This window comes from Anser anser (assembly GCF_964211835.1).
Source record: "Anser anser genome assembly, chromosome: 6".
In the NCBI taxonomy this organism is placed as follows: Eukaryota; Metazoa; Chordata; class Aves; order Anseriformes; family Anatidae; genus Anser; species Anser anser.
Window position 1 is genome coordinate 1,487,919 of NC_139726.1, and position 25,756 is coordinate 1,513,674.

At 44.7% G+C, this 25,756-nt stretch overlaps 1 protein-coding gene across 10 annotated transcripts in view; it reads right to left on the bottom strand.

The window, feature by feature from the left end:
• The window catches only part of GALNT13 (polypeptide N-acetylgalactosaminyltransferase 13), a 126,211-nt gene that overhangs the window by 74,363 nt on the left and 26,092 nt on the right, over window positions 1-25,756 (bottom strand). For 8 of the 10 annotated variants that reach the window (XM_083840536.1, XM_083840530.1, XM_083840527.1 and 5 more), the window contains one exon: window positions 7,645-7,813. In XM_083840536.1, coding sequence (XP_083696662.1) covers window positions 7,645-7,778 — 134 coding nt within the window. In that variant the 5' untranslated portion in view covers window positions 7,779-7,813. Of the gene's footprint in view, window positions 1-7,631; window positions 7,814-8,596; window positions 16,239-25,756 lie in introns of those variants that run through there. The other 2 variants (XM_083840535.1, XM_083840528.1) reach the window with 2 other exon arrangements.

Consider the following 25,756-nt stretch of genomic DNA (forward strand, 5'->3'; position numbering starts at 1 on the left):
CATACGAAAGCTGAACGACAACCGGCTGGGCCAGCGGCAGCAACCACAGCAACCGGCAGTCTGCGAGCCCTGCCCTGCCAGGCAAAGGGGACGGCTCTACACGAAGGAAGCAATTTCATGCTTGAGCAGCCCTGCGCTATTAAAGCAGCAAATTGGGTTTCAGCCGCTTCCCAGGGTGGATGCTGCTGCCGGAGAGGGACAGGACCGGTCTGGGGGTACATGGGGGCGCTGCCCTGGGGCTGCCGCCGAAGGAAAAGCAGAACTGATACAAGATTATCTAGCAGAAATATGCATCTTTTGTGTTTAAATACTACATATCCTCCCAAAGTGCATACCGCGTGAGGAGTAGCACCTAACAGTTTAACCTCTCATTGTTATGTCATTTACGGTATTTGCGGTAAATCTAGGAATGTGCTAATCCTTGTAATGCGGATAACCCTAAAAAACGTGAAACAGCAACAGAGTTTTACAGGACAAGCAAACCAGGTAAATCAACATCTTCAATCAACCACCTTCGCAGCTCCAATCACCGTCCCCACTTCCAAGCCTCTGGGGACAGGCTGCGTGCCAGCCGTCCTGCAGACGCCGTGGGAAAGGAGCGATGTAAGGGGCCACTGGGGCTGGCTTCCAAGACAGTCTGCAAATTCACGACTAGAAGGAAACTGAGAACAATACCTGCCAAATAACGCTGCGGTGCTTGCCACAGGAACTAAATATCCTTCGTTTTATACAAACTGTTAAAGTGTTTATTAATATCCAAAGTCACTTGAAACCATCAATAAAGGAAATAGCTCTTCTTTTTGATCCTGCTTTAGAGCAATTTTTCCATAAATAAGATCATTCTTTACACTTAAGTAGAATGACTTCTGGGGCCTCTCCAGTGAGGCCACTCCCCTAAGCTGACAGTAGCACTCCCAGGAACTGAAATTTATTTTCAGCTACTTTACAGCTAAGTAAGGAGTTCTTTTATTCCATATGTCCCCATACTAACTGCCCAACTCCAAAGCAGACTGCAGACCGCATAAAGCAGCGTGCCAACGAGAAGTAGGTTTGTATTTCTGGAAATCACACTCTTTGGAAGTTTTTTGAACAAAGGACGTCTTCAAAAATTCGTGTGTATCAGTGTCTACAAATAAATGCCACCACTAAGCATCAAGAACTCGGCCAACAGCCAAAAAAGCTTGCACAGCCTCCACACGCAGCCCATTGTAGCAGCATTTCTGCCACTTTTGTGCACCTCCAGATGTAAAAAAGCTTCATCCAACTTCAGATCAACAATAGCAAGCCACTTCAATTTCAACTTGTCGTACAAATACACCCTACTGAGCATTTACGTGTTCTGCTCTCCTTCCGCGCGGGCGCTCTGCTGGCGGTGCCGGATCCAACACCTCCCCTTTGCATCCGTGGCTGTTCTCTCACATGCAGCAGGCTCCACTTGGCACACGCACCACGTCCTCATCTCTGCATCGCTCGCTCCTTGCCAAAACCACAAATAACTAGCTGTCACTCTGATAAAGTAATCGGAAGAAGGGCACTTTTTGCTCGGCAGTAGCGGCGTGAAGTAAAGCAAACTGCTGGCTTTGAGCAGGGCTCGCAGGAGCGATCCCAAGCCCACCTGAAGACGTGCTCCCGCAGCTCTGGCATGCTTGGCAGAGGCTAGGGGTCTCCAAGGGTAATCAACCCAACACCACCAACCCCTTTTTAATTTCAGTAGCAGTCCTGTGCATGAGAATCTCGTGGTGCTTGGTACCGCTTTGGCAGTAGGGGAATTGCAAGTTAATGAGTGGGGGAAGCCAAGGAGACGGCAGGCTAGCACAGGAGGGGCTGCAAGCACTTCGCAGGTGCAGCTGCACCCTCTCGGGCATCCAGCGGGCCTGGCTACAATGCAAGTAACGAACAGAACACCCTGTGAGCTCCTGTGGCTCCTTAGGGTTGCCCTGAGACACACCAGCCGCCATGCTGTTAGAAAACGGAGGGTAGGTGGAATTTCCCCACATATACAAGGATGCTTTTCAGAGAGGCCATAATTTGGAAGCGCCACCTTAAACGTTTATGTGGAAGCTTAACCGAGAGGAGCTCCTCTCCCTTAGGGCAGGCAAGGCAATGGGGGTGATGGCCTGCTGCCCCTGCCCCACCAGCCCCCTCCATAGGAAGCTGCAGTACGCGGTTACAGCATAAAGCCAGATGGAACCGAACCCCAGCTTTATGGGGGACAGGACAGCAAAAGGGAAACAGCAACAGTTTGTAACGGTGCCTCTCGTGATACAAAAGCACAGGTGAAACACTCAGAAAACCAGTTTAGAAGCCATCTGTTGCCTTGTGAGCATATCTTTCTCACTGCTGGAGAACTAATATTCATTTTTTAATCCTAAGAAGCCTTTAGCTAATCTATGCATTGGGAATTGCCTTCGATCTTGTACAGATTACCTGCTTGTACCTTCCTCCCTACTGGCAGTCTCCCCAGGTAAACACCCCCCTCCCTGCCCCACGTAGGCAAAGTGGAATAATGTCTGAATTGTCATTTAAAAATAATTTCTAGCTGAAACTAATTATGATTTCTCCCTGACCTTTCTTGTTCATGGGTGGTTTATAGCTTCTCTATGCATAACTTTATACTCACAGTAAAATCTTAAAACATAAATTAGCTTTTAATTATATGAAGCAGTGGGCAGACAAAACCTGGCAATAAAGGAACTCGTGTGCTTTAACCACCGCAACTGAGAGCTGGGAAAAGCACTAATATGATATTTGATGGTGCAAGACAAACGGATTAGATGTGAACATCACAAAACACAACAATTTGCCCTCCCCTATCAGGGCTAAATTGGATGAAGAACAAGTAGTGGCCTTACCAAAAAATCTAATCAAAGCTTCTTGCCCAGGAACAGAGTGTCAGAGGCACCAAAGGACTTCCACAGATATTCACAGGCAGTGATTGCTACTTCTACACCACTTCTTTCAGGGCCTCTCTTTCCCACCCCATGACTGTGTGTCACGGTTCTGGATTTGAAGGAGCCAGCACAAAACCATAGCACTGCATTTAAGCCAGGATTACGGCTGAGAAAAAGGTGAGGGTGAGCATAACAGCAATGACAGCATTCCTTTTGCTTCTGAAATTCCGTACCATGCACTTTCTAGGAGGCCTCTGGACATGCAGTGACAGCAATACATACATATAATGGTCCAGATACCAAAAATAATCTCACTAAGACCGCAGTCACAAAAGACCTTGTTAACTATATTCACCTGAGGCATTTGCTACTGAATCTTCCCTCCAGAGTTGTGAAAATCAGTTCTGAAGTTCTTCCTCACCTTTCCCATTGTGAAATGTCAGGAAGAAGCACCAGCAGCTTGTAAATTGCATCAGAGCTGTCAGGGAGTTGGGACAAACCAAATAACCCAGCAAGAAATAACCATGATTTTTGCATTGTAAAAAGCATCAGAGCAACAGCCGAGCATTTTCAGTCCTCACAACGTGTGATGAACCAAAAAACAAAACAAGAACAAAAAACACAACTCATCAGAAAATCACTACAGAAAGAAACCAGCATGTTTTCGTTAATCGTTTTTTAAAAAGAGGTTCTGAATGATCAAGCAACTCAACACAAGAGATTCTCAGCAATGAAGTTTGAGACACCCTGTTTCCCCCAGGCTGTGCAGTGTTTTGGTCTCGTTTTGCTATGGTTGGTCTAAAAGGCACTGAGCATTTCTGACCAAATTTTACTTCTCAGACACATGACAATTTTCAAGGCCTTTCCCCGTTCCCAGGCTTGGACAAGCTTCCCTGCAGCTTTTGTTCCGGAAACCCAAGCTGATGGATAATTTTAAGTGCAGTTCCTTTAACCAAAATAAAGATACTAAACATTCATTTACCACACTGCTCAGAAAACTATATTGCTTATTAAGAATATCAAGAATTTTTATTGAAATTGAATAATGGATTCTCTTGCCTTCATCAGAAGTCAAGAAACATGGTTATGGTACGTCTCTTAATATTCAGAGGTTTCAATAACATGACGCCAACAAGGCCAGTCAGAACTAACCACAGCCCACTCGAAGTTTTCAAAGATAATCTAAGACGATTTTCAGACAATGCAAAGATTAATGATGCAGGTATTCATCACAGCTTACATCCCTGCTCAGTTATTTTGATTCTATACAGCATCTAAAATGTTGTGGTTATCGATAATTGGCATAAACAAATTCTGCACGCCCCAGACTGCTGTTTGTAAAAAAGGTTTTCCAGAGCAGAGAAGTAGAAGTATTTTCTTATGTGAGTTTCTGATCAGAAAATGTACGCTCGTAAGCACACACACAGAGCACAACAGCTAACTTACCCTAAATTTCCATGATAAGAAAGTCCGATTATAATGATTTAGCAATTTGTAGAATAGCACTTGCAGCTATTCATTCATAAAAGACAGATTTCCTCTCTTGCTGCAGAATACACTTAGAAGCAAAATTACACATTTCTATGCTGAATTAAACTGTTCTTAAGGTTTAATCAATAGCTAGTTCAAATTAGATCTGACATTGATTAAAATCTTCAAGTTGGCCATTACCAACAGAACTCAGGCAATCGAATGGCACTCGTTGGTGCACTACGCTAGGCATAATGGGAAGCAAGTTAACCAGTTAGCGTGACAGTTGCATTCATTAGAGGGAATTAAAATATCACCACAGAAGCAGGGATGGAGAGGAATTCAGGCATACACATTCTTTACAGCACACAGCAGGAGGATTTTGTGATCTCCCGATGAGGGACCTCATTCCTGCTGAAGTCTAAGCAAGCTCTCATTGACTTCACATCAGGTCTATTCATAAACATCCCTGTTTGGGAGAATGATGAGATGAGAGAGAGAGAGAGAGGACTTTTTTAATTATTATTTTTAAAGGAGTCTAACATTTTTCTCCCTCATTTTACAAACACAAGTACTGTGGGTGCCGTGTAAATCCTACATTAGCTCACAGTCATCAAACGACCTATGTACAAGCTGAGTGTACGTTTTTTGTTGAAGAGGGGGTGTGGGAATTCAGACACATCATTTTCTGCTTTGAGCCTACGCTTGTCTGCTTCGTGCTCGGCGGTGCCATCACTGAGAAGGAGGCAGCCAGCCCCTTCTCCAGCACCTCGGCGTGGATCCGGCCCCAGACTGAGGGTCGCTGCGTCTATTATTACTCATCTAATTTTGCCAGAGAGAACTTCCTGGCCTCTGAAAGAAAAGCTTGCGTTTCTGAGTAAAAGGTGTGGTAAGTTAGACACCCAGTGCTAATCAGATGGATGCCTCCATCCCCCACCAACAAAAATAGTTATTTCTGTCAGACACTAAATGCTTTAACCATAAAATCATACTCTTCCTTAATAGTAAAGCATTATGAAGCAGCATTGAGAACAATTTAATACTCCTTAAAGACAGAATACGTACAGAAAGCATCTGTCAGAAGAGGAAAGTATGAAAATGATTATTTTTTCCAAACCCCACAATAATTTGTCTTTTCAACACAGATACAATACGAAACTTCTTTTCATCAAAGAAAAGCACTTTGATTTCTCAGTATTAAGTAACTCATCTCCCTCTTAGACTGGGCATTCATTTTACTTGTTTATTCAGAATTCACTTTCCTTTCAATACTGCTGACCGGAAAAGGAAAAAGCTCCTCGAAGCAGACCGAGAAGCACTGCTGTCCTCGTTCCAGCGTGCGCAACACTCGGTCCTGTTTCTTGCTTCAGGTCTCGAGTGAGAGGAGCACGTCGTGCTGACCTGACCATTACTTGGGCGGTTTAAATGTACGTGGGCCCTCTGCCAAGAGCGTCGTGGTACAAGAAAACAATCAGGTGGGAGTAAGGAAAAAGCCGGGCCAGCAGCGCACCACATCCCCCTCATTTCCCAGAACCGTACGAGGTCCCTGCGCCTGCTGGAACCACCTCAGCACCGGAGCCAGCTCCAGCAGCTCATCACGACTGCACTCAGCGCTCTTCTGCAGGGCAAGCAGTGAAGAGCAAACAAGCAAAAAGCAATAAAGCCTTCCTGATGCTCTCATTACATGAAGTACATCTTTACTGGCAACAGTCTTAGGTATTGCTTTGTGGAAAATTGGCATCAACCAATTACAAATGATCACGCTCTGGAGAAGCATCGCCTGTGTTGCTTGTGAATAAGGTCTGTTGTTAAAGCAACGCTTCTATTATTTGCATACACTTACAAATAAAATCCAGGGGGAAAAAAGTACTTGCTTGATTTTAAATTTGATGGGAACCTGAAGAATTTAATTTGAAACAAAGCATAATAAGAAGGATTTCAGCTAAGTGACAATTCAGCTTAAAAATTAAAAATAATGGGAGACTTCAGAAGACCTGGCAACTTGTATACATTCAGATACGCTAATATTTCTCTACATTTGCATTTCTTACAAGCTGCAGCAACTAGAATGATAGGATACAAAATTATCCTTAAAATGCCATATTGTAAAATAATGGGAAATATTGAGGGGTTTTTGTGATATATAGCTTGCCTTAGAGTTTTCATAAACCCTGCAAATGCTCATGTGCATAAATCAATTCCCAAGTACGTATTAAGGAATCCAGAACATCAGTCATTACATTACCAGCAGTGCAGGCTCCAGCTGGTTTGAATGGGGAGAATTGTTTTAAGGCAGAGCTGAGAGACTAGAGAAGACAGTGCAGCGTAACTGGGGTCTACCCAGCTGTGAACACATGAGCCTTCAGACAGCAGAGCTGTTCACGAGCTCTCTCACCTGCTCAGCCAGTAGCTTCTATACAGGATCTCCCATCTTTTAATTCCCATCAAACTGAAAACACACGGGACACCTAAGTGCATCTAGGTTTCTGTATTTTGCTTTTAGTACGTCTTGTAGAAAGGAGGTATTTTATGCATGTTGGCAAGTCAACAATAGGCGTCTGTATTCATAACTATAGTTTGCATAGTTTGTACTGCACAGTCTCAAAGTCAACACAGAAACTTCAAGCATCACCCAAAAACGATGGCTGTACGTTAAAAGACTTCAATAAATAAACAAACAAATAATCAAACTTTAAAACCTTCAGATTTGAAAAACGGCACATTTTGGAAAAGGTTCTTTAAAATTGTGATTACTCCAGAAATGCCTATGGACAGAACTAAAAGAAAATTAATTCCTGTACGCCAATTGCTAGTATTGGTAGTGTCCTCTTATCAGAGTTAAACTGTCAACTTTTAATGCCATTTTTCAAATGCCAATAGCATAATTATGAAAATTTACAAAGTAAACATTGGTATTTCATATTATTTTAAAATCTTAAAAGTTTTCCTTGGGAAAAAAAAATGCAAAACAGCATTTTGTTATGTGCCACAATGTAAATTGATTGCTGTAAGCTAAGAATTTTCATCTATTCACAAAATAAATCGCATAGGATCATAACATTTGTGATGCAGTAACTCTTTTCCTATGAATGTGTGTATAAGAAGCCAAATGCAGAACTGGTAAACCCTGGACTTTCCAAGCAGCTTCTTCAGGCAAGCACTGCTGCTAACACCCACTAGGGATCAACCAGGCTGTCCCCGATGCTTTGAAATGAGGAGGAGCCCAGTGTGGCTTTGCTTGTGGCCCCCGTGCCAAGAGTCGTACAGTACCTTGGGCACTCACCCGTCTAGTCTCACATCTGGTAAACTTCTGTTTAGAGCAATCAAGTCACTGGCCATAAGGTTAAACTGGTTGATTTTAAACAGCTCCTTCATTTTCTCCTGGTCATCTTTAGGAATGAGCACAGCCTTTCCCATCTCTCCAGGTCCTTCTTGGTTCCGAGAGATAACAGCTGGAATACAAGACAGCAAAAGGCCAACTTTTAATACACGGGTGTCTGTTGTATTTTGTACCAACAGGGCTCCACAAGTTTGGGCATTCGAGAAGGAATGTTAGAAAAAATACAGAACAATAACAACACATCAGAATTTTCTGTATGCTAAACTGTGAGATTTTACGTCTATCTGGATCTGAATATATATCCGCTTCCTTTCTAACATGATAAAAACAGATTTGTGCACTTCCAGCTTTTAGTTGGAATCACACTGGCAGCACATGAGTATTTGCACGAGATACACCAGAGTTACAACGCACAGCACCATATTCCCAGAGAGATCCTGCAAACAAAAGGTTTGGACAACACTTTTATAGCTACTGGAAGTATTTGAAGAACATGTAAATTAAAGTCATTCTAACCAACTTCTTTTATTTTTAATTTAGTCCCAACTATCAGGCATATTACATTATAAACCTGTCCTTTAAAAAAAACAAAAACAAACCCAAAACCCTGTCCCTCCATCTCATTTCCTAGCCTCTAAAATAATCCTGAAAAATATAGTATCCCAACCTCGTTACAATTAAAGATTAGTTTTACGCAATATTTGTACAGTCAATTCGTTATTAGGTCTGAATCTTGTTAACTTTGAAAAATTTGACGTCACAGTGACAACAATGGAACTCTAACGAAAACGATGTTATCCTAGCACCTCCCGCAAGAACACACACAAAAAAAAGGAACAAATTAAATAATACTTTTTTAGAAAATAGTATATAATAAGAAACATGCCAAGCATACAAGCGATTATAACGGTTATTCTGAGGCGAGCAGCCCCCAAAGGGATGACAGAAGCACCATCTGTGTCCTCCTCCGACCCCAGCGTGCAGCTGACCAGCAGGGTCCAGCTTCCCCACCCGCTACGTGGAAGTTGCATCAGCCAACTGCACACGGGACAGCCTGAATTGTGACTGATTTTACATTCACACCACAAATCAGCCTCAACTCAGGCTGAATAATTAACACTGATTCACTTTTCGCCAGCGATAACTGTTACTTGCTGCTCTCAGGAATAACAAAACCCCAGCGCCACGGCTACCTCCCGCCAGAGCGGGGCTCGGCCGGGGCTGCCCGGGCACAAGCGGGCAGCAGCCGGCGCTGGCCGTGACCTTCGTCAGGCTGAGTGCCTGAAACACAGCCCTTGGTCCAACACGGACCGTCTGCCTTAGGGAAGGGATCTAGCAGCCCTGCTTTTATTTTTCTGCCACCGCTTTCACTTTTCATCTTTAGCAGCAAAAGTATTTTGAAAATTTTGATTCTTGCTGTCCTTAAAGGCTGGCACTTACGACGGCTCCACTTGCTGAACAGTAATTAAATCATTTGGTTTTGCAATAAGGAGTGCTAGGAGAGTAAAGCCCTTTCTAAAGCAATGCACAGGAAGTAAAACAAGTTACTTCTTAAGGAGAAAAGTGATTTTTTTCTGAGCAAACCAGACATCAGTGCTTGCTAGAAGAATCTCCCAGAAATTTACTAAAAGGTTTGTTTCTGCGGTTCTAGTTTACGCTTCATTTGAGCAAAGAACATTTTAGCAGTATTATTTGATGTATTTTCATCCTTCCCCCTGATCAGAAGCAGCACTTTTATATGCTGCAACAAGAAGAAATGAATTAGGTTTCGCTGCGATTACAGGCGAGATGAAATGACTATCAGATGGCTGCTTCAGTCCTGGGCTGCTCTGGCATCCTAAGTGGCGACTCGGAAGCTCTCTGCGCCCAACATGATTTCCGAAGGATGACAGCCTCAGTGGTTAACGTGTATTGGGGTAGGCAGCACCCTCCCTGGAGCCAAACAGGCGGTGGCACTGGCACCAGCACTACGTGCACGCTCAACGCATTACCAGATACCTTTTTTCATGTCTGAGCAGAATTGCTGATTCCTCTCACCTGGCTTTGGGAAGGGAATTAATGATTATACTGCTCTTTATGTTCCCTATTAGGTAGAATTTTATCTTAGAGAACATACCTCACAGTCAAACCCATTCAGACATACCACCAGAAAGAAAGCAAGCATGGGAAAAACAAGCCTGCTGTTCCTGCAGCTGCCTCTCCGAGCAGCCCTGCACCTCCGCGCAGCCGCACCACCTCCACCCAGCACTTCTTGGAACCTCCCCATCCTGCGCCGTACACGTGCGCACACCATTACACGTTGTGCGTGCTGATAAACGCCTCTTGGAACATTTCATACGGAATATTTATGTAACGCGTAATAGGAACATAAAATACGTGGAATTAATGGCTGGTAATTAAACTCTGCTATATCATCACTTTCTGGAGAAAGGATGAGGCTCTGCAGAGACTGTAATTTGACGAGCTGGTCCCTCAAGCTGCAAATTTTGTTTATGGAAATAAATTCTGCCTCCTCATGGTTGCTGAAGGCTGAGGTCACCAATTTATCCAAAAAGCAGCCAGGAACAGACTGTATAAATGCATCAGCCTAGCCACAGAGATGATGGAGAAGCACAGAAAGACGCTTGGCCAGTGTCCTCCTCCATGAAAAACACAACATTAATGGAAAGGAACAAATTCCTCAAAAAAGGCAGGAGGTCAGTTCCACCTCCCCATGAAACGGGGAGCAAGGCACCCACACTGAAATGCGGCTGAAGCAGTAGGCGACATACCGACTTGATTTGATTTTCTGCTGAAATGCTTTGGATTTGGCTAAAAACTTCTTAGTGGCAGTTTTCTTCTATAGAAATCAGAAACTTTTCATTAAAACATATTGTCTACGAAAAAAAAACGTTGTGAAAATAATTTATCAATGTATTATTAGCAGAGTGATAATTATGACAGTAAATTTGCTGCCTCTCCTTATAGTTATCCCACTACTAAAAGTGTACTCCCTAGAACATGCAGAATACCTTCAGTGAAGGGTTCCAGACCGCAGCCCAGACAACAAAGACAGCTGCAGAGGATGTCATGCTCCAATGTAAATTCACTGGAAATTCATTAGAAATCCCAGCTCGTTTGCTCTGTACCAATACAGGGACTCAAACTTACCTCTGCCTGAAAAATTTTGCTCATTCTTCTTGAAAGCAAGAGTTACATACTCCATCTGCAAAGCTTATTTTTCATTACAAGATTCGGTGTTCTGTTGTTTGCTAAGGTTCATCAAGATAAAATTTCAAAGAGATTTTGCCGTCCTGAAGTTTATTATAAAACTAATCAGGAATTTCCTAACCAGCCTTTCCACTCTCGCTGCTTTATCAAAGCCAAGCAGTATCACACTACATTGCAGCCATGGCTTACACATATCTGTGACTGTTCTGTTACAATTCTGTACGGTTTCCTTACCTGAAGTCCAGCCGGGCCACGCAGTTTGGCTCTGTAACTAAACCAAGCTGCGTGGTAAAATACTAAAATCAGGACTAAGTATATATCATAACACCAGAGATGGAAGGAATATTTAGCAAACAGATATACTGCAAATATTCAATTTGACCCAATTTTTCATAGAAAATTGAATTTACGTTTTTGCTAGCACTGAATATTTCCGAGACACTAAAGATCTTGTCACTAAAGTTCTAATACCAGGTATATCATCCAACCTGGTTTTCTAATTGCTTAAAGCCACAACAAATATTTCTACCTGAATGCTTTGCTATTTATTCAACCCAAACACAACTTTTTTTTTTTTTCCCCAGATAATGATACTATGGTCATTTCATCACGTTTTTATTTTCTGCTTTACCTCCTTCCTAGGAAGGACAGGATACTTCATTAGTGCAGCATGCTTCAAACCCAACCATTCCAACATGTTATGAAATACCAAACCTGTATCCCAGGCTTTCATACCAAAGTCATCACGATGTAAATATAGATATTTCAATCACAGAACAAAACCATAACAACCTCTGCATCTAGAGGATTAAAAAAAACGCCACTGTAATCTGCTTCTTAAATATTCAGAACGCATGCATGGTAAAAGAGGCAACAATCAGCAAGCACACGCTGCTGCTGATTATGAATTACTCCGTCCGTACCGGTGTTTAAAAGCTAAAATGAGCGTAGCAAGCAATTTCCTTACAGAGTACGTCTTAAAAAATATCACTTAGGATTTACTGTGCAAAATACCTTTTCCAAGTAGCTTTTATGCGTCTTTTTGGTAGTATTATGGAGATCACCGACTTGAAAAGATTGAGTAGCAAACAGCTTTGACCCTCTGCCGCGGCAACGAGAGGAGAGTCAAATTGTCAAATCCCGGCTGCCTCGAGGCCCTTTTCCCCATGGGAAGAGCTGACCCACCCCACGGAAGGCTGCCCAGCAGGAGCAACCCTCCCAGCCCAATCCCACGGGTAAAAGGCCGCGCTGCCACGTCCCGTGTTTGATTTTCCTCTACCAATGTTACCTGGCAGACCATCAATAAGCTTATTGGTGTGTCTGATCCACAAACGCTTTGGAAGCGCTTTTACCACTGCTAAGTCAAAATCTTTAGGGAATACTAATGCCAAACGAAACAAACAAGCAAGCAAACAAAAACCCTGCCTCATTTGTTATAAGCCTCTCTTTTGTGTTGAAAACCGAGTCCCTCCTTATCGCGCTTTCCTCTTGCTGTTGGTACACTTGTGCAATACTTCAATGTCACGCTGGGCTGTCCTCTCCTATTCCTGCCTCACTCTGTGACTTGCCCTTGCCATTAGGTCTCCACAGGCTCATGTTGGTCCTTCATACCAGTCCTTGGTAATTTGATGGAGTTTTTATTTGCTGTGCAATAAATACCTTCCTGAGCTTCGGGGAGGGAGGTGCTGACGCGTTTGTCTTACGCTACACTTCGTGCTCTGTCCGTGGCACAGACCGGGGTTTTGACCCACGTACAGGCAAAAATCTCCCAAATTCATTTCCTTGACTTGCTTTGCTAAGATATTATCTAAGAAGCATTGTTCAAGGCTCTCATTCCTCACCAGAGGACTCACAGCCGGGAGGCCCAGGCATCCTGCTGGCAGCGGGCGTCAGGCAGCCTCTCCTGCCGCTCAAGTTCACTCACACCTTGGCACCGGCAGTCTGTACAGCGTTACATTCACCCGGCTTTAGAGATCCTGAAACCAGGAAACCTGCCCGCTTGCAAGAGGAAGGGGGACCCTCCGCGTGTTCCTGAAAAATACACACAGACGGCACGGGGATTTGTGGAGGTGCAATGCATCCCCACCCACTGCAAGGGCACTGGAAACAAATTTCAGAGAGTTCAAAACAAGCCCCCAGTGAGAAATAGAGGCTGATTATATATACATGTATTTATTTATTTATATTCATTCGGCCAATATATTTATACGCTGAAGAAACGGGGAAAATGAAATTTTAATGTACCAGATTAATTCACTTCTATGAGAAACTGAATCAAAAAACTGTATTTTGATTTATATTCGAGATTTCTATCTCACTTTGACCACGTTCCCTTTCGCAGACTGAAATGAGTCTCAGTCTCTCATTAACAGTTCTTTGCTAGCTCTGTGAACATGAATGTTCCAGACGGTATCAGTGACATCCCTAATACACTCGGTGAATTCACAAACAATGGATTAATCATAGGGCCATTTAGGTTGGAAAAGACCTCTAAGATCACCAGGTCCAACCATTCCTAAGATCATCAAGTCCAATCAAGTCAACCCTCAGTAAACATCAAAGCCCGATGGTTAATGAACATGGAGTTGTAGTCTGCTTGCCATTGTTTAAAATGAAAGATGAAAGAAAGGGATAGAAAAACAGGGATGAAGGGCGTCTCAGGAGGTCACCAAAACTTCCCCCACACAACACAATTAACTGCACTTAAAGCATCCGCTGAAACTTGTGCGGACGGACATATTACAGCCTTACCGTGACATCAAAGCAACGCGGTAACTTAGCGGACTGTGCTCCCACCTTGACCCACCCGAGGAAACAGAAGAACTTTCATGAGCTCAGCACACAAAAACTGGAGAGCTGATGCTCCTCAGGAGTAATTAAGGGTTGAGCTCAGACAGACAAAATCAGAAGTTTGTGAGGGGAGAGCTGAGCACAGAGAAATCGCAGCTAAAGCCAAGCAGAAGGACTAAACCCAAACTCCGTGCTGACGATACCGCATGCAAATTAAGAAAAACTCACGTGCCAAGTAATTCACAACAGACCTACAAAAAACACAGGAGTAAAACAATATCAGCGGCAGAACCGATCAGGTGAAACGTCTGCAGGCCTCCTGCAGTTTTTAATATTACAATTCGTTACCCCGGAACCAACAACCTCTGTTAATTGCACCCGTCTGGGGAGAGCCTTCCACTCGGTGACAGAACGCAAGGGCTTTCCTAGACCAGGACAAGGACCCTTCTGGCTGCGTACCGCGACCCACCGATCGCCGCCGGGAAGGAGAACACGCAGAGTTACACCGTGAGTCCTCCCCAGGTCTCCCTGTGCTGAGGTGGGGCCGTACCCAGACCGTTGTGTTGGCAGCTCGAGGGCTCTACGAGCTGGCAGCTTGTATACTCCCTTTTGAGATCTACTTAATTTTTCTGACGAGCTGCACAGCTTAGCAGAGCAGCCCTGTTCCTTTGATGTGATTTGCATTTGCTGCCTCACGTTTTCATTGGTTTTTATCTCGGGAGACAAGGAATCCCCCACCAGCCTTCTCCGGCTGTTGATGCCCTTGCAGATCCTCACTTCACCCCTCCGTGGTTACCGCTTCCCAAGCGGTGTCACCTCTTCCTTCAGCCGTCTCCCCACAGAGAGGCCGAGCAGAGCCTTGCATCTCCCCTGCCCCCAGGACCGCAGTCCCTCTCGAATCAAGCACACCAGGAAGGCTTTTGTCCTGCAAGGGGCTGTCGTCCTGCAAGGGCACAAACTCACAGGCTTCTAGCAGAATGAGGCTGCTTTAATTTGCAGCACAACTCTTCTTCTGTGATTATCTTTCAAGATCTTGAAACCAAGGCAATCTACAATTCCCAGCAGACTTCTGCACCTTGTCACACTTGTGTGATTTCAGGAGCTGTATATATTGAATGCTATTCAAAGAAGGCATCCGTATGCATCTTACCCTGCCTCAGTTAATTCTGTTTAATAGTTGCACCTAAACAGCAGCAGTGATTCAGCAGTTTTGCTTGTTAACTTATTGAAGAGCATTCCCAATACTGTGCTTTTTCAAAAATGTGCTTTTTAAATAAAGCGTCCATCAAAAATAGCTTTACCTCCAAGCACAAGAATTAACTGCTCATCTCTTCAGTGACCATCTTGGTGCACGCGGGGATAATGGAACTGACACGAAGCATGCCCACAAAGAATAAAAATGCTATTTTTCCAGCATTCTGCCTGCAGACATTTTTCATCATCTGTCAGAGGAGATAGGCCTCCTTTGGAAATGAAAACAACCCCCTCACAAGGGCTTACGAGAAGCGCTGAGGTCTTTGGTGGAGTGGAGAATAGAAAGCACAAAATTCAAGATAAAGAAAGGAAAAAAAAAAAAGCTGACCCCAATAGATTCCAAAACATTCAATTTATTTAACAATTCCATAAAGGCTCTGCACGGGGACTGTTGCACAAAGACACGGCGACACTCAGAAGATACAAGGACTCATCGTCCATGCATTTCTTGCTTTTTCTCCAAACGTTTGTTCTCCTTCCGTACGCCTCGGTGCAACGCCTGCGCTTCGCCTTCAAGCGCGGCGACGCTGCTGCTTAGCGGGCAGCCGAGCAGGGAGCGGGGGCAGCGGGGCCCATGCCCACCCCTGGCCCAGCGCCGCAGGACGTGCTGGTGCTCTGGCAGCCTGGGGGGCTACGTGGTGTCCCTGGGGGCAGGGAGGCAGCCCAGCCACCAGCTCCCCCCGAGGAGAAGCAAGCAGAAAGACTGCAGCCCGTGGCACGACCCTGCGGTGCCTCCAGCCCCTCGGTGAGACGTGAGCAGCAGCGATGCTGGCAGGCAGGAACCAAAGCTCCACGCAGTAACGACCAAGCACGCTTTGGGTAAGGGCTTTTGCACTTTGCCTGTGCTCTGAACAGTGAGGGTGTTACGTGGTTGTACAAACACGATCAAGAGAGACTTTAAAAAAAATGAAAAACACCCATGGCATCAAAAAGCACTTTCCAGTTTCAGGAACTGCCTAGTCAGAAAGTTATCCCAATGTTCCTCATAAATTTGCATCTCCATAGTGGCTATAAGACTCTCTATATAATCCTCATATTTTATGCCCTAATAATTTATCAACTCCATACAGAATCCAATAAACGACAGGATCAATTCACAGCCCTTGCCATTTTCATGATGCATCTTTTGCTGCTCCGAACTATGTGCAGACTTATCTTAATCCGGAACATAAAGAATTCTAGTTTTAATTATACAGTAGCAATAAATCCCGCAAAGTTGTCATAAACATCATTAAATAGGTCATTTACTTTACAATATCTTCCAAGATAAGAGTTCCATGAATCTGGAGGAAGAAAAAAAAGAAAGTTGCTTTCCAATAATAAAAGCATCGTAACTCACTGTAACTCCTGCAGTAAATGCCCTTTTTTTTCAGCATTCCCATTCCACCTGTTGTCTACAGATGCAGCAGACTACACTCTTACTGACAGTCTCAAAGCAAAATGCCTGAAAAGGGCACAAGGCGGCCTGGAGTGAGAATAAAGTAATCATTAGATTTAAAAAAAAAAAAAAAAATCATTTAGGAGGGATGTGAGCTCTACTTATAGATGCTGGCTGTCATTTTCTAAGAAAGATCTGGAAGGTATCTTCACATCAAAAACAAAAGTCCATTCTCACCAACACTCTCCATGAGTTCCTAAGAAGCCTACGCACAATTACATAACCGCACGATGCAACCCCCTAAGCTTAAAAGGTCTCCGCAGTTACTAGCATTGTTTGCATCGCAGTAATAGACATTACTGGATTTTGCTAAAAAATAACAAAGTCTAATTAAATACCATGCTAGTTCAATGCAGTTCAGAACCACTCTTTTTAGCAAATCAGCTGTAATACAAAATTCGGAAGCCAGAGATACTGTGCTGAACAGTCAAGCTGTTTTCAAGAGGATACCAACAATCCCCCAATCCAAGCCATCCCCTTCCAGTCTTACTGCATGATACCTAAGCAGTTAATAAGCAATGTCTCTTATGACGGTGGCAATGAAAGGCTGATATCTTCTTTAAAAAGAAAATACAGCATCCCCAGGTATTGCTTGCTTTAATTTTCCAATATAATGGACTAAGATAAACAAGAGTACAACGTAACGCGGGAGCCCTGACATACGGTAATCGCCAGGCCTCTGGAAAAGGCTTTATACATGCCGATTCCTTCTTAGCATTTTAACTGGGCACAGGAACCAGCAGAGGAAAGCGCAGGAATTCGTATTTCTTAACAACAGCTCAGGGAAGAAGAGTGGAAGGCACTTATACGCAGAGAACCACAGAAATGTAGTAAAAATGAAAATTACAAAGTAAAGGGTAAGAGAGAAACACCCCCTTCTGCACGCGCTGCAGCTCAGCGGCAGACACCTACCCTGGGCCCCCATCCCAGCGAAGGAAGGGGCTCACACCGCAGCAGCTGTCCCGAAGCACGGGGCAGCAACCCGCCGCTCGCCGAGTCCCGCGGCAGGAGGCGGCCGCCCGCTGGAGCGGCGATGCTTTCGCGTCCACCCAGCGGCTGGAGATGAGCCCGTTCCCTCGAAGGAAAGGATGGCATCCCACTAAACCACACGCCCATCTATCACATATAGGGCTGTTATAAATGAACTCTGTGCCTGTACATCAAATGAGGTACGAGTTACCTCCCTCAAAATAATAAGCGAGCAACAACGCAGCAGAGACGTATCGGTACACCAATGTTAATTTAGACGCTATGCAAATACCTAACCGATGCTGACTGCTAAGCCAGCAAGAAGCCCGTGGGGGCTGGACCCCCCGTGCTCACTGGGACTGGCCCCATCAGCTCCAGTAAGGGGCAGCTCCAGGTCCCTGGGCTGCTGTGGGGCGACAGCCGCAGGCCTCACACCCTCTGCTTTAGCAGCAGTAGTTATTTTGAAAAATTCACCATTACAAATGAAGCCAAAAATGTTGAAGAATGAGGAAAAGATGTGTGATTTATGGTGGCGGTCAAACCAATCTTCTGCAAGGCAACACTAAGCAGCCAGTAATTGAATGGAATGAAGGTAAGAGGAGTTTCATTTATTTTTATTTTTTAAACCCTCCCTGAACAGCAGCCTCATATTTTAGAGTGCCTTATATAAAGTCAAACCATTACTGACGTATAGTTTTCCTATCTCAGCGTTTTATCCGCTTTCATCAACACGCCTGCTTTTTCCACATCTACGAAAAGGGAAATGTTTAATGTATAAATAAATCCAGGCGGCTGTACCTTCCGTAAACCTTTACAAAAAGATTCTTCGTTGTGGTTGCTCTGTGTTTTTCTCCTGTCAGGCTGAACAGGTCGATGTTTTCAGTCCCTCTCCCTCCCTGTCTCAACCAGCAAGTTTCACCACCCCAAACTCCCCTCACCAGCAGGAGGGCACCGGGCGCCCCAGAGGCAGCAGGCCGCAGGCACGGGAGGCTCAGGGGAGGGCGATGGGAAGGAGAGCTTGTGATGCCCATGGGATGACCCACAAGCGCCCTGCCACCAAAGCAGCTTCATATGGCCCTGGACACGGGGTGCAGAGCGGGGCTGAGGGTACCAGCCTGCCCCCAGCACCCTGCCCAGCTCCATCCCGGGGCCTTCCCCGCACACCCTCTCCACAGCCACGGGGAGCAGCCGCAACGTAACTCGTCCCCGAGCGTTAGAGCGAGTCCTGGTTCCCAAACCCATTTAGCTACGGGCGCTGGAATTAATTGCTTTCCGGACAACTGCCGCTTGAATCGACACGCTGCGAGGCGGGATGCGCGCACAGCGCCATACATTATCCTAATTGGTATTTGATACGAGGTTTGATGGGCAATTATGCCACATCTCGGCGGCACGCATCAATCTCTCGTTCATGGAAGCCACGTACTTTGGTCTAGGTTACAATACGTTATTTTGGCACAAGAAAAAAGGAAGGAGGATCTTTCACGACGAGCCACTGCCTTGCAAATAAACCTTGAGCAACTTCAGAAATCTCCTTCCTCCCTGATCAATTCATACTGCTCTCCTACAAGCAGCGAACCCATTTCCAAAGAGGAATTGGTGTTTACAGGGCCCGCTCCTGCTGAGAGCGGGCACAGGGGTCCCCGTGCTGGTGGGGAAGCTGTGCACCCCAACACAGGGCACCCCAACACAGGGCACCCCAACACAGGGCACCCCAACACAGGGCACCCCAACACAGGGCACCCCAACACAGGGCACCCCAAAAAGCCTGCCACCAGCTGCACATGAAGGACCCTCTCCCATAGGGCTGCCTCTTACTGTGAACGCTGCTCAATCAGCTCGGGATTTACCGCTTTCACCCTCCAGAGCTCTGCTGCTTCCTCTCCTGAAGTGAGGCCGAACGCCTGTAGGACAGGAAAGGATTTCCGCACGGTCTGCAGCCCCCAAGCACACACAGCTCCCCCCCGCAGCCAAGTCATGCTTTGCGCAAGGTTATACATCGGTCCTGTCAGCTGCTTTCTAGCAAGAGGCTATGGTTTTACACCAGGATTTGGTAAGCAGCAAGAAAACACCAAAGAGATGGAGACTGAAAGCAGCCACGAATCAAAAGTCTTATTTCTAGTTACAGACAAGCATAAAAGCATAAATGAAATAGGTGTGTGTTACAATTGTGTTGTAACACACACCTTGTGTTGTTGTTACAATGTGTGTTACAATATGTGAAATAGCTGTGTGTTACAATTTTACCATGGCTTATTGTTCAGAATACAGAAAAAAATATGTATTTTTTAGAAGGAAAGTCTCTAATACAGACAGTTAGAGAGTTAGCAGCTGACCTCAGAAACACCACAGGTGACCACAACCCAGAGGGAAAGCACGAGAGCAGAGCCCATCCCTGCTGCCCCGGTACCGCAGCTCCAGCTGGCGCTCCAGGCACCGAAGGCAGCACCAAAAACATGAGACGCTGCAGTGCTCGTTAGGATGCCTCCTGAAGGATTTTCATTATCAGACATCAGCACTGTAAATTCCCATTCATGAATTAACAATGAGGTCAAGCGCCAAAGTGATAGGAAATTGTGTCTGATTTTGTCTTAAATGAAAGCCGGACGATCTGTAGTGTTACAGATGCTTTTTTAACCTGCAGGCAATACATTCTGCAGGTGGTATTATACACATCAAATTTTAAACATCAGCCTTCTGGCCACATGCACATCTTAATCCTGTTAGAGAATGCTGTATAGGGCTGAGGAGAGGACCACGTTGTTCTTGTCGTAACAGTGACATGTCCCATCACTGGTTTAATCCAAAGTTTCCCATCTACATATGTAGCCAACTGACCAGTCTATATAGTAATCGACAAATAAAATTAAACCAATAGATTACGTCCTACAGAGGCACAGGAAAAAAAAAGTACAATTGCAAAATAAGCAATCTGAGATTAAACTGGGAAATCTTTTATCAGTTAAATACCTGGAAAATTTAAACTTGTATCTGAACACAAGCACCAGGTGGCTTTCCAACCCCAAAATAACCTACACGTAGAAGGGGAGCACATACATAACACCTACAGTAGAGAAATTTTAATGCATAGGTAGAAGAATAAGACTTCAAAAAAAGTCAGTCTCTTCATTAGTCCACTTTACTGGATGCAAGTCAGTTCCCATGTATAACTCATTCTGTATAAATACATATGAATATATAACTTGGTAAATGTAAATACTTAGTTTTAAAAGCTATGTCCAATTACCTTTTTTTTATTAAAAAAAAAAAAGATGCCATCTCGTTCAGAATTTAAAACAATTTCTTTCTTCTTCCAGTCAGTGAAGAAATGCCCTGGGTGTACAGCACCTTCCAGCCAGACTGTGACGAGCCAGATGCTCTGCTTCATTGCACCAAGTGCTGATCCCCACTGCAATATCAGAATTTGTGGGCAGAGCAGAGCCAATGATTCTTCCATGCACAGAACTAATTCTTCCAAGAAACTGCACCCTACATGCAAATTAATTAAAGCACTTCATGCATTTTTAATTGCTGAAATAGATGAAGGAAAGCAAAAGGCACATACAGGTATACAGGATACCAGTGATGATCGATACAGCACTGTTATTTTTGAAAAGAGCTAACTACACAATAAACTGTGCTTCATAGGCACATTCTTTTCACATAAATCAAGAGCTGATAAAAGTAAAAAATCCATAAAATCACGTAAAAACTAATTTGCCATTAACAATACACTGCTAATACAGATATATATTAAAGTCTTTCTATGGTTTATACTGAAAGCTTAGCTTCCTATGGAGCAATCTTTCCTGAAAGATGTTCCTGGAAGAGAAGATAGCACAGCTGCAAACGCATAGCTAGGAACGTACCAAGGTTTCTCATTTAAATGCAAACACCGAGAAAGAAGAACCATAAAAGAAACCAACTCCCATTAAATTAGGACAATATCGTAGCTAATGTCTTCCAGCTTGCAACATACTCCAATGGAAAACCTGAACTGTAAAATGGAAATAAAAAGCATTTGCATAATTAAATTATGCGGTATTTCTCTTGTCACTACTTCCCAGCTGAACCCATATGAAATGTTGTTGAGAATCATTTATTTTCCTGAGAGGACTCCTTTTCTTACAATTCCTGCCACATATTAATTGATCTTGTGGAATCTGCACAAAGCCTGCAATACAAAACTGGGAAATTCATTACGCTAAGTAAGGCTAGGATGAATGCGCTCACATTAGAAACAAAATTCACTTACATATTACCCCCTCTCCCTTTGCTGGAAGAGCAAACCCTCACTGAGTCAGGAACATCGCAATTTTCCATTTAGATTAATTCCCGAGCAGTCCATCCACTGCCAGCGAGGCTCCCACGGCCAACGGCTGGAAAGGGAGCAAAGAAAGCGAACTTACAGTGAGGGAACAGGCTGATTTAATCGGGCTCCCCTTTATTTATTCGCGATACACCACTTCGGATGCGCCCGTTAATTCTGCTCAACGCGGCAATCAAAGAGCCGCAGCAGCTGACGCGCCGGACGGGGCGCGCCACGGCAGTCCTGCCCCGCAGCCCACCTGCGAGAGGAACCACGGCGGTGGCTGAGGCCCTGCAGGCTGCGGGCACGGGATCCCGACGAGAAGGCAGCAATGTGGAAGTGCCACCCCACGGAGCTTCCCCTGCCGCGGCCAGGCTGGAGGCGCCTCTCCCCGCAGGCAGGGCTGCGCGCCGTATGGGCACGGGTCCCCGACAGGGGAAAAGCAGCCCCCCAGCTCCACCGGGGGCTCGCCGACGCACATCGGAGCACTTGCTGGGAACTTACTGCAGATACTCACTTGTTACTGCCTTGGATGGGTGCGAGTGGCACCGCTTGCTGCATCAAAACTTGCAAGGAAATTGCACGCACGCATTTCAAAACATACCCACAAACCAGGGGCAAAAATAAGGAGTGTCCAACGAGAAGCAGTTAGACAACAAAGTTAAAATACCAACAACTCCACAGGGCATTAACTGGATTTAGAAAAAAATGGATGAATGTAAAGAATAGACAAAGAAGATTTGAAAGATGACAGTGACAAAAATTAATCTAGAAAGACAGCAAAAGGACAGGAAATGTGCTGTAAACAAAAAAACACTTAAAATGCAAAAATAGACACCTAGTAGTCAAAGACAATCAGCTCTCAGACCAAAGAAAGCCAAAAGCAAAAACGGCTTCGTAGCCAAGCAAATAGTGTGTGAGAGCACTTGTCAGGGGGAGCAAGCAAAGGAGAAGACATTTCTATCCAAACCCAGTTTAATTATGCTTTAAACATGTACTTCTAAAACTCAGTAAAATCTATTTTCAGCACAGCATGAAGCCTGCAGGAAAACAGACAGACTGCATTTAGAGGATACATAAATATGTTTATTCTTCTGTAGAGGTTTTGTGGGGGTGTGACATCTTGTGCGTGTTTCAGCAGTTATGTATGGCTGCAACAGATGAGAAAACTAAATTTTGTAAAGCATTAGCTAAATTAATGGATGTGTTAGCATCATCATTATGGCAACACATACTATGGGGTCTCAAGATTAAAAGACATCAAACAAATTCAAAAGCATCAGCCCCACAAACTACAGTAAGTAACAGGTAGCTAACGCAAGCACGAGAGTAATTACTTGTGCTCCCTGACAAGAACCCATTTAAGAACAAGCATTTTCAACCCGAGGAACACTGACTGAAGCTGTGACATCCAGGGGAATTTCACATAAACACGGACGGCGAAGTCAAGCACACAGAGGCTTGAATCCTTCCTGCAGCGCAAAGGAGCTACGTAGACTTGTTTGGGAAGATTTCAGAATAATGAAGAGAAAAACAACAAGGTTTAAAAACGCAACTAAAATTAATTTTGATGCTATTTGTTTAATAAGTAGGTTAATATTTCTTGCCTCCTAAGAGCCAACAACGTTTCCAAGCAGTAATAAGCCTCATACGGCTCCTCTGTATCCGTGAAATATCATCGCTGCCATTTAACAGCTGGCACAAACAAGGCGTGCATAAATTCAGGCTCTGCCTGCACCACAGGCACAGCAGCGCTCGAGCACAGCCAGAGGGGTTCTGGGCACGCTGCTTCCAGGGCTGGGAAGTTGGGCAGTCGGGCCTTGGGAGCACAAGGCAGCGCCACGCATGGGACGATGCCTCCCCCGGGGCGCGCATGTCCCACGGCCGGCACCGCGGGGGCCTGGGGAGCAGCAAAGCAAGCCGCGTTCCCGTGGCTCCTCTTGTGGTGCTCCCCCCAAAACCTTCCACGTAAGCCCAATACACCGTAGCGGATCAGAGCCGCCCTGCTCGCTGCCCTCCTCTCCCTGACCTGTGCCGATCACAGACGGCCCCAGCTACAACGGAACAAGGTGAGCGGCTGACAACAGCCCTCAGTAACGTGGAATTAATTGTGAGATTATCGTTGGGGAATTCCCAGAAGTACTTCTGTAAATCTCATTACCAGCATCTTAGAGGGCAGGATAAAGCACAGGTTTTTAGTTTACAACACGATGTTTTCAAGACAGCAGAGTCCACCAAGACACTTTCTGTGGCGCTCCTTCCCTCTGCGTTCAGACGGAACGAGCAGCCCTTCTCCCACCTCCCAGCAGCAGGTCTCACACAAGAGCAGGCAGAGCAAGTAAGCTAAGAAAACACATTCATGTCCCCGCTATTTACTTGGTTTAAAGATAAATAAAAGCTTCCCGTGCCCCACCAACCTGCACCAAACATCCACGAGGGCCATCGTTATAAAGCCCCCCAAGTGACCCTGCAGTGGGCGATCCAACAGCCATGCACGGCGCCCACTTTGCAGCCTTGTGCTTTTACCTGGAATAGGAGCACAGCTGCATAAAAGTCACATGTTATAAACAAATTTGTAAGTTTCCATTGCAACACAGACTTCTCATGTCCATTGATGAACTACGTCTGTCTCCAACCTTCAACCCAACAGGTACACACTCAATTTTAACTAGCAAAGACAAAACCCCAGAGGCAATTGGGGTGACTGGGCTTGAATGCTCCCACTGCCAGATCTTACTAGTTCTGTTGCTTTATTTCGTACTTAATTTGTGATTTATATCATTCTCTTCACATATTTATCTCATTCCAACATGAGGAGGACCAAGCATGCTATGGACAAAAGTATATATTCTAAAAGATCAGCACAGAACCACCCGGTAAATACCCACCCTGATAAATCTGCAAGTGACGTTTGTAGCTTGCTCACGAGAGTCTTGAATAACCTCCTGAACAGATTCTGCCATTACCGAAGAATTTTTTTCATCCACATGTTCAGTGCTTCTGACTGTTCACCAGAGAGCCTTCTCCAAGATGTTGTTTCTCGTGGGCAGAGCGCCCTGAGGTGCAGTACGTCTGCGTGCAGAATGATTTCTGATGCTTGGGCTGACATTAACCAACAGGGATCACCGCCAAGCAAACCCTACAAACTTGCCTTGGAGGCCAGGTGACGGTGTTATCCCAAGGCCCGCTGGGTTGCAAAGTCCTTCCACCATCCCCTCCAAAAGCTTAACTTTGATGGCAAGAGTTTAAATTTTTCCTATGAGCCAACTAAAGGAAATCTTAAATTTTATTATCAAGTACATACCAAAGCATCGAGGTTGCCAGTAAGTAGCAGACCGGACAGGATAGCACTAGAACTACAAGCTCAGTATTGTTCTAACTTATTTCTGCTATAACAGCAAGGATTGCACACGATCCAGCCTGAATATCAATTCCACCATCAATTACCGAAAGCCCAAAGCAGAAATTATTTTCAATAAAAGATTATGCATACAGGTATTTGCAAGCTAAAATTAAGGCTTACAAATGAAATGGATGGCGGTATTTATCTACTTGCACTGTTTCAAAAGGTTGTTTTTAACTGTACCCACTGTGATAATTTAGGAAGGCTTTTTTCCTTCTTTTTCCGTACTTATAGTGTAACAATTCTGACCATAAAAGCAGTAGGAAACTGAAAATATAGACTTGGGAGCTCCAAGCTGCCACCAAATGCCTGATACTTCCTCTTGTTGTAGGTCTCCTTGGTGTAGTAATCCACATTAGCAATTACACTTTCATTCTGGCAGCAGGTTTTAATTATACCTTATAATACTGCAAAAGAAATAGACTATTAATTTGTATTCCTAAAGTTGCTGGTTTGGGGTTGGCTTTATTTTTTTTTTTTTTTAAAGGAATGGCCATCTCTCCATCGGTTATTAAAGGCACCTAGAGTCCGATGCTTTACCATTTTCCCATCATACCACCTTGCTATTCCGCTGACCTGTCGGCTGTTGTTTCATCATTACTCTCCTCTTCCTCTGCCATTTCTCCCTGACGTTGCACGGCCCGAGGAGCTGCAGAGAGCCACAGCCGGGTGCTGCCGAGGG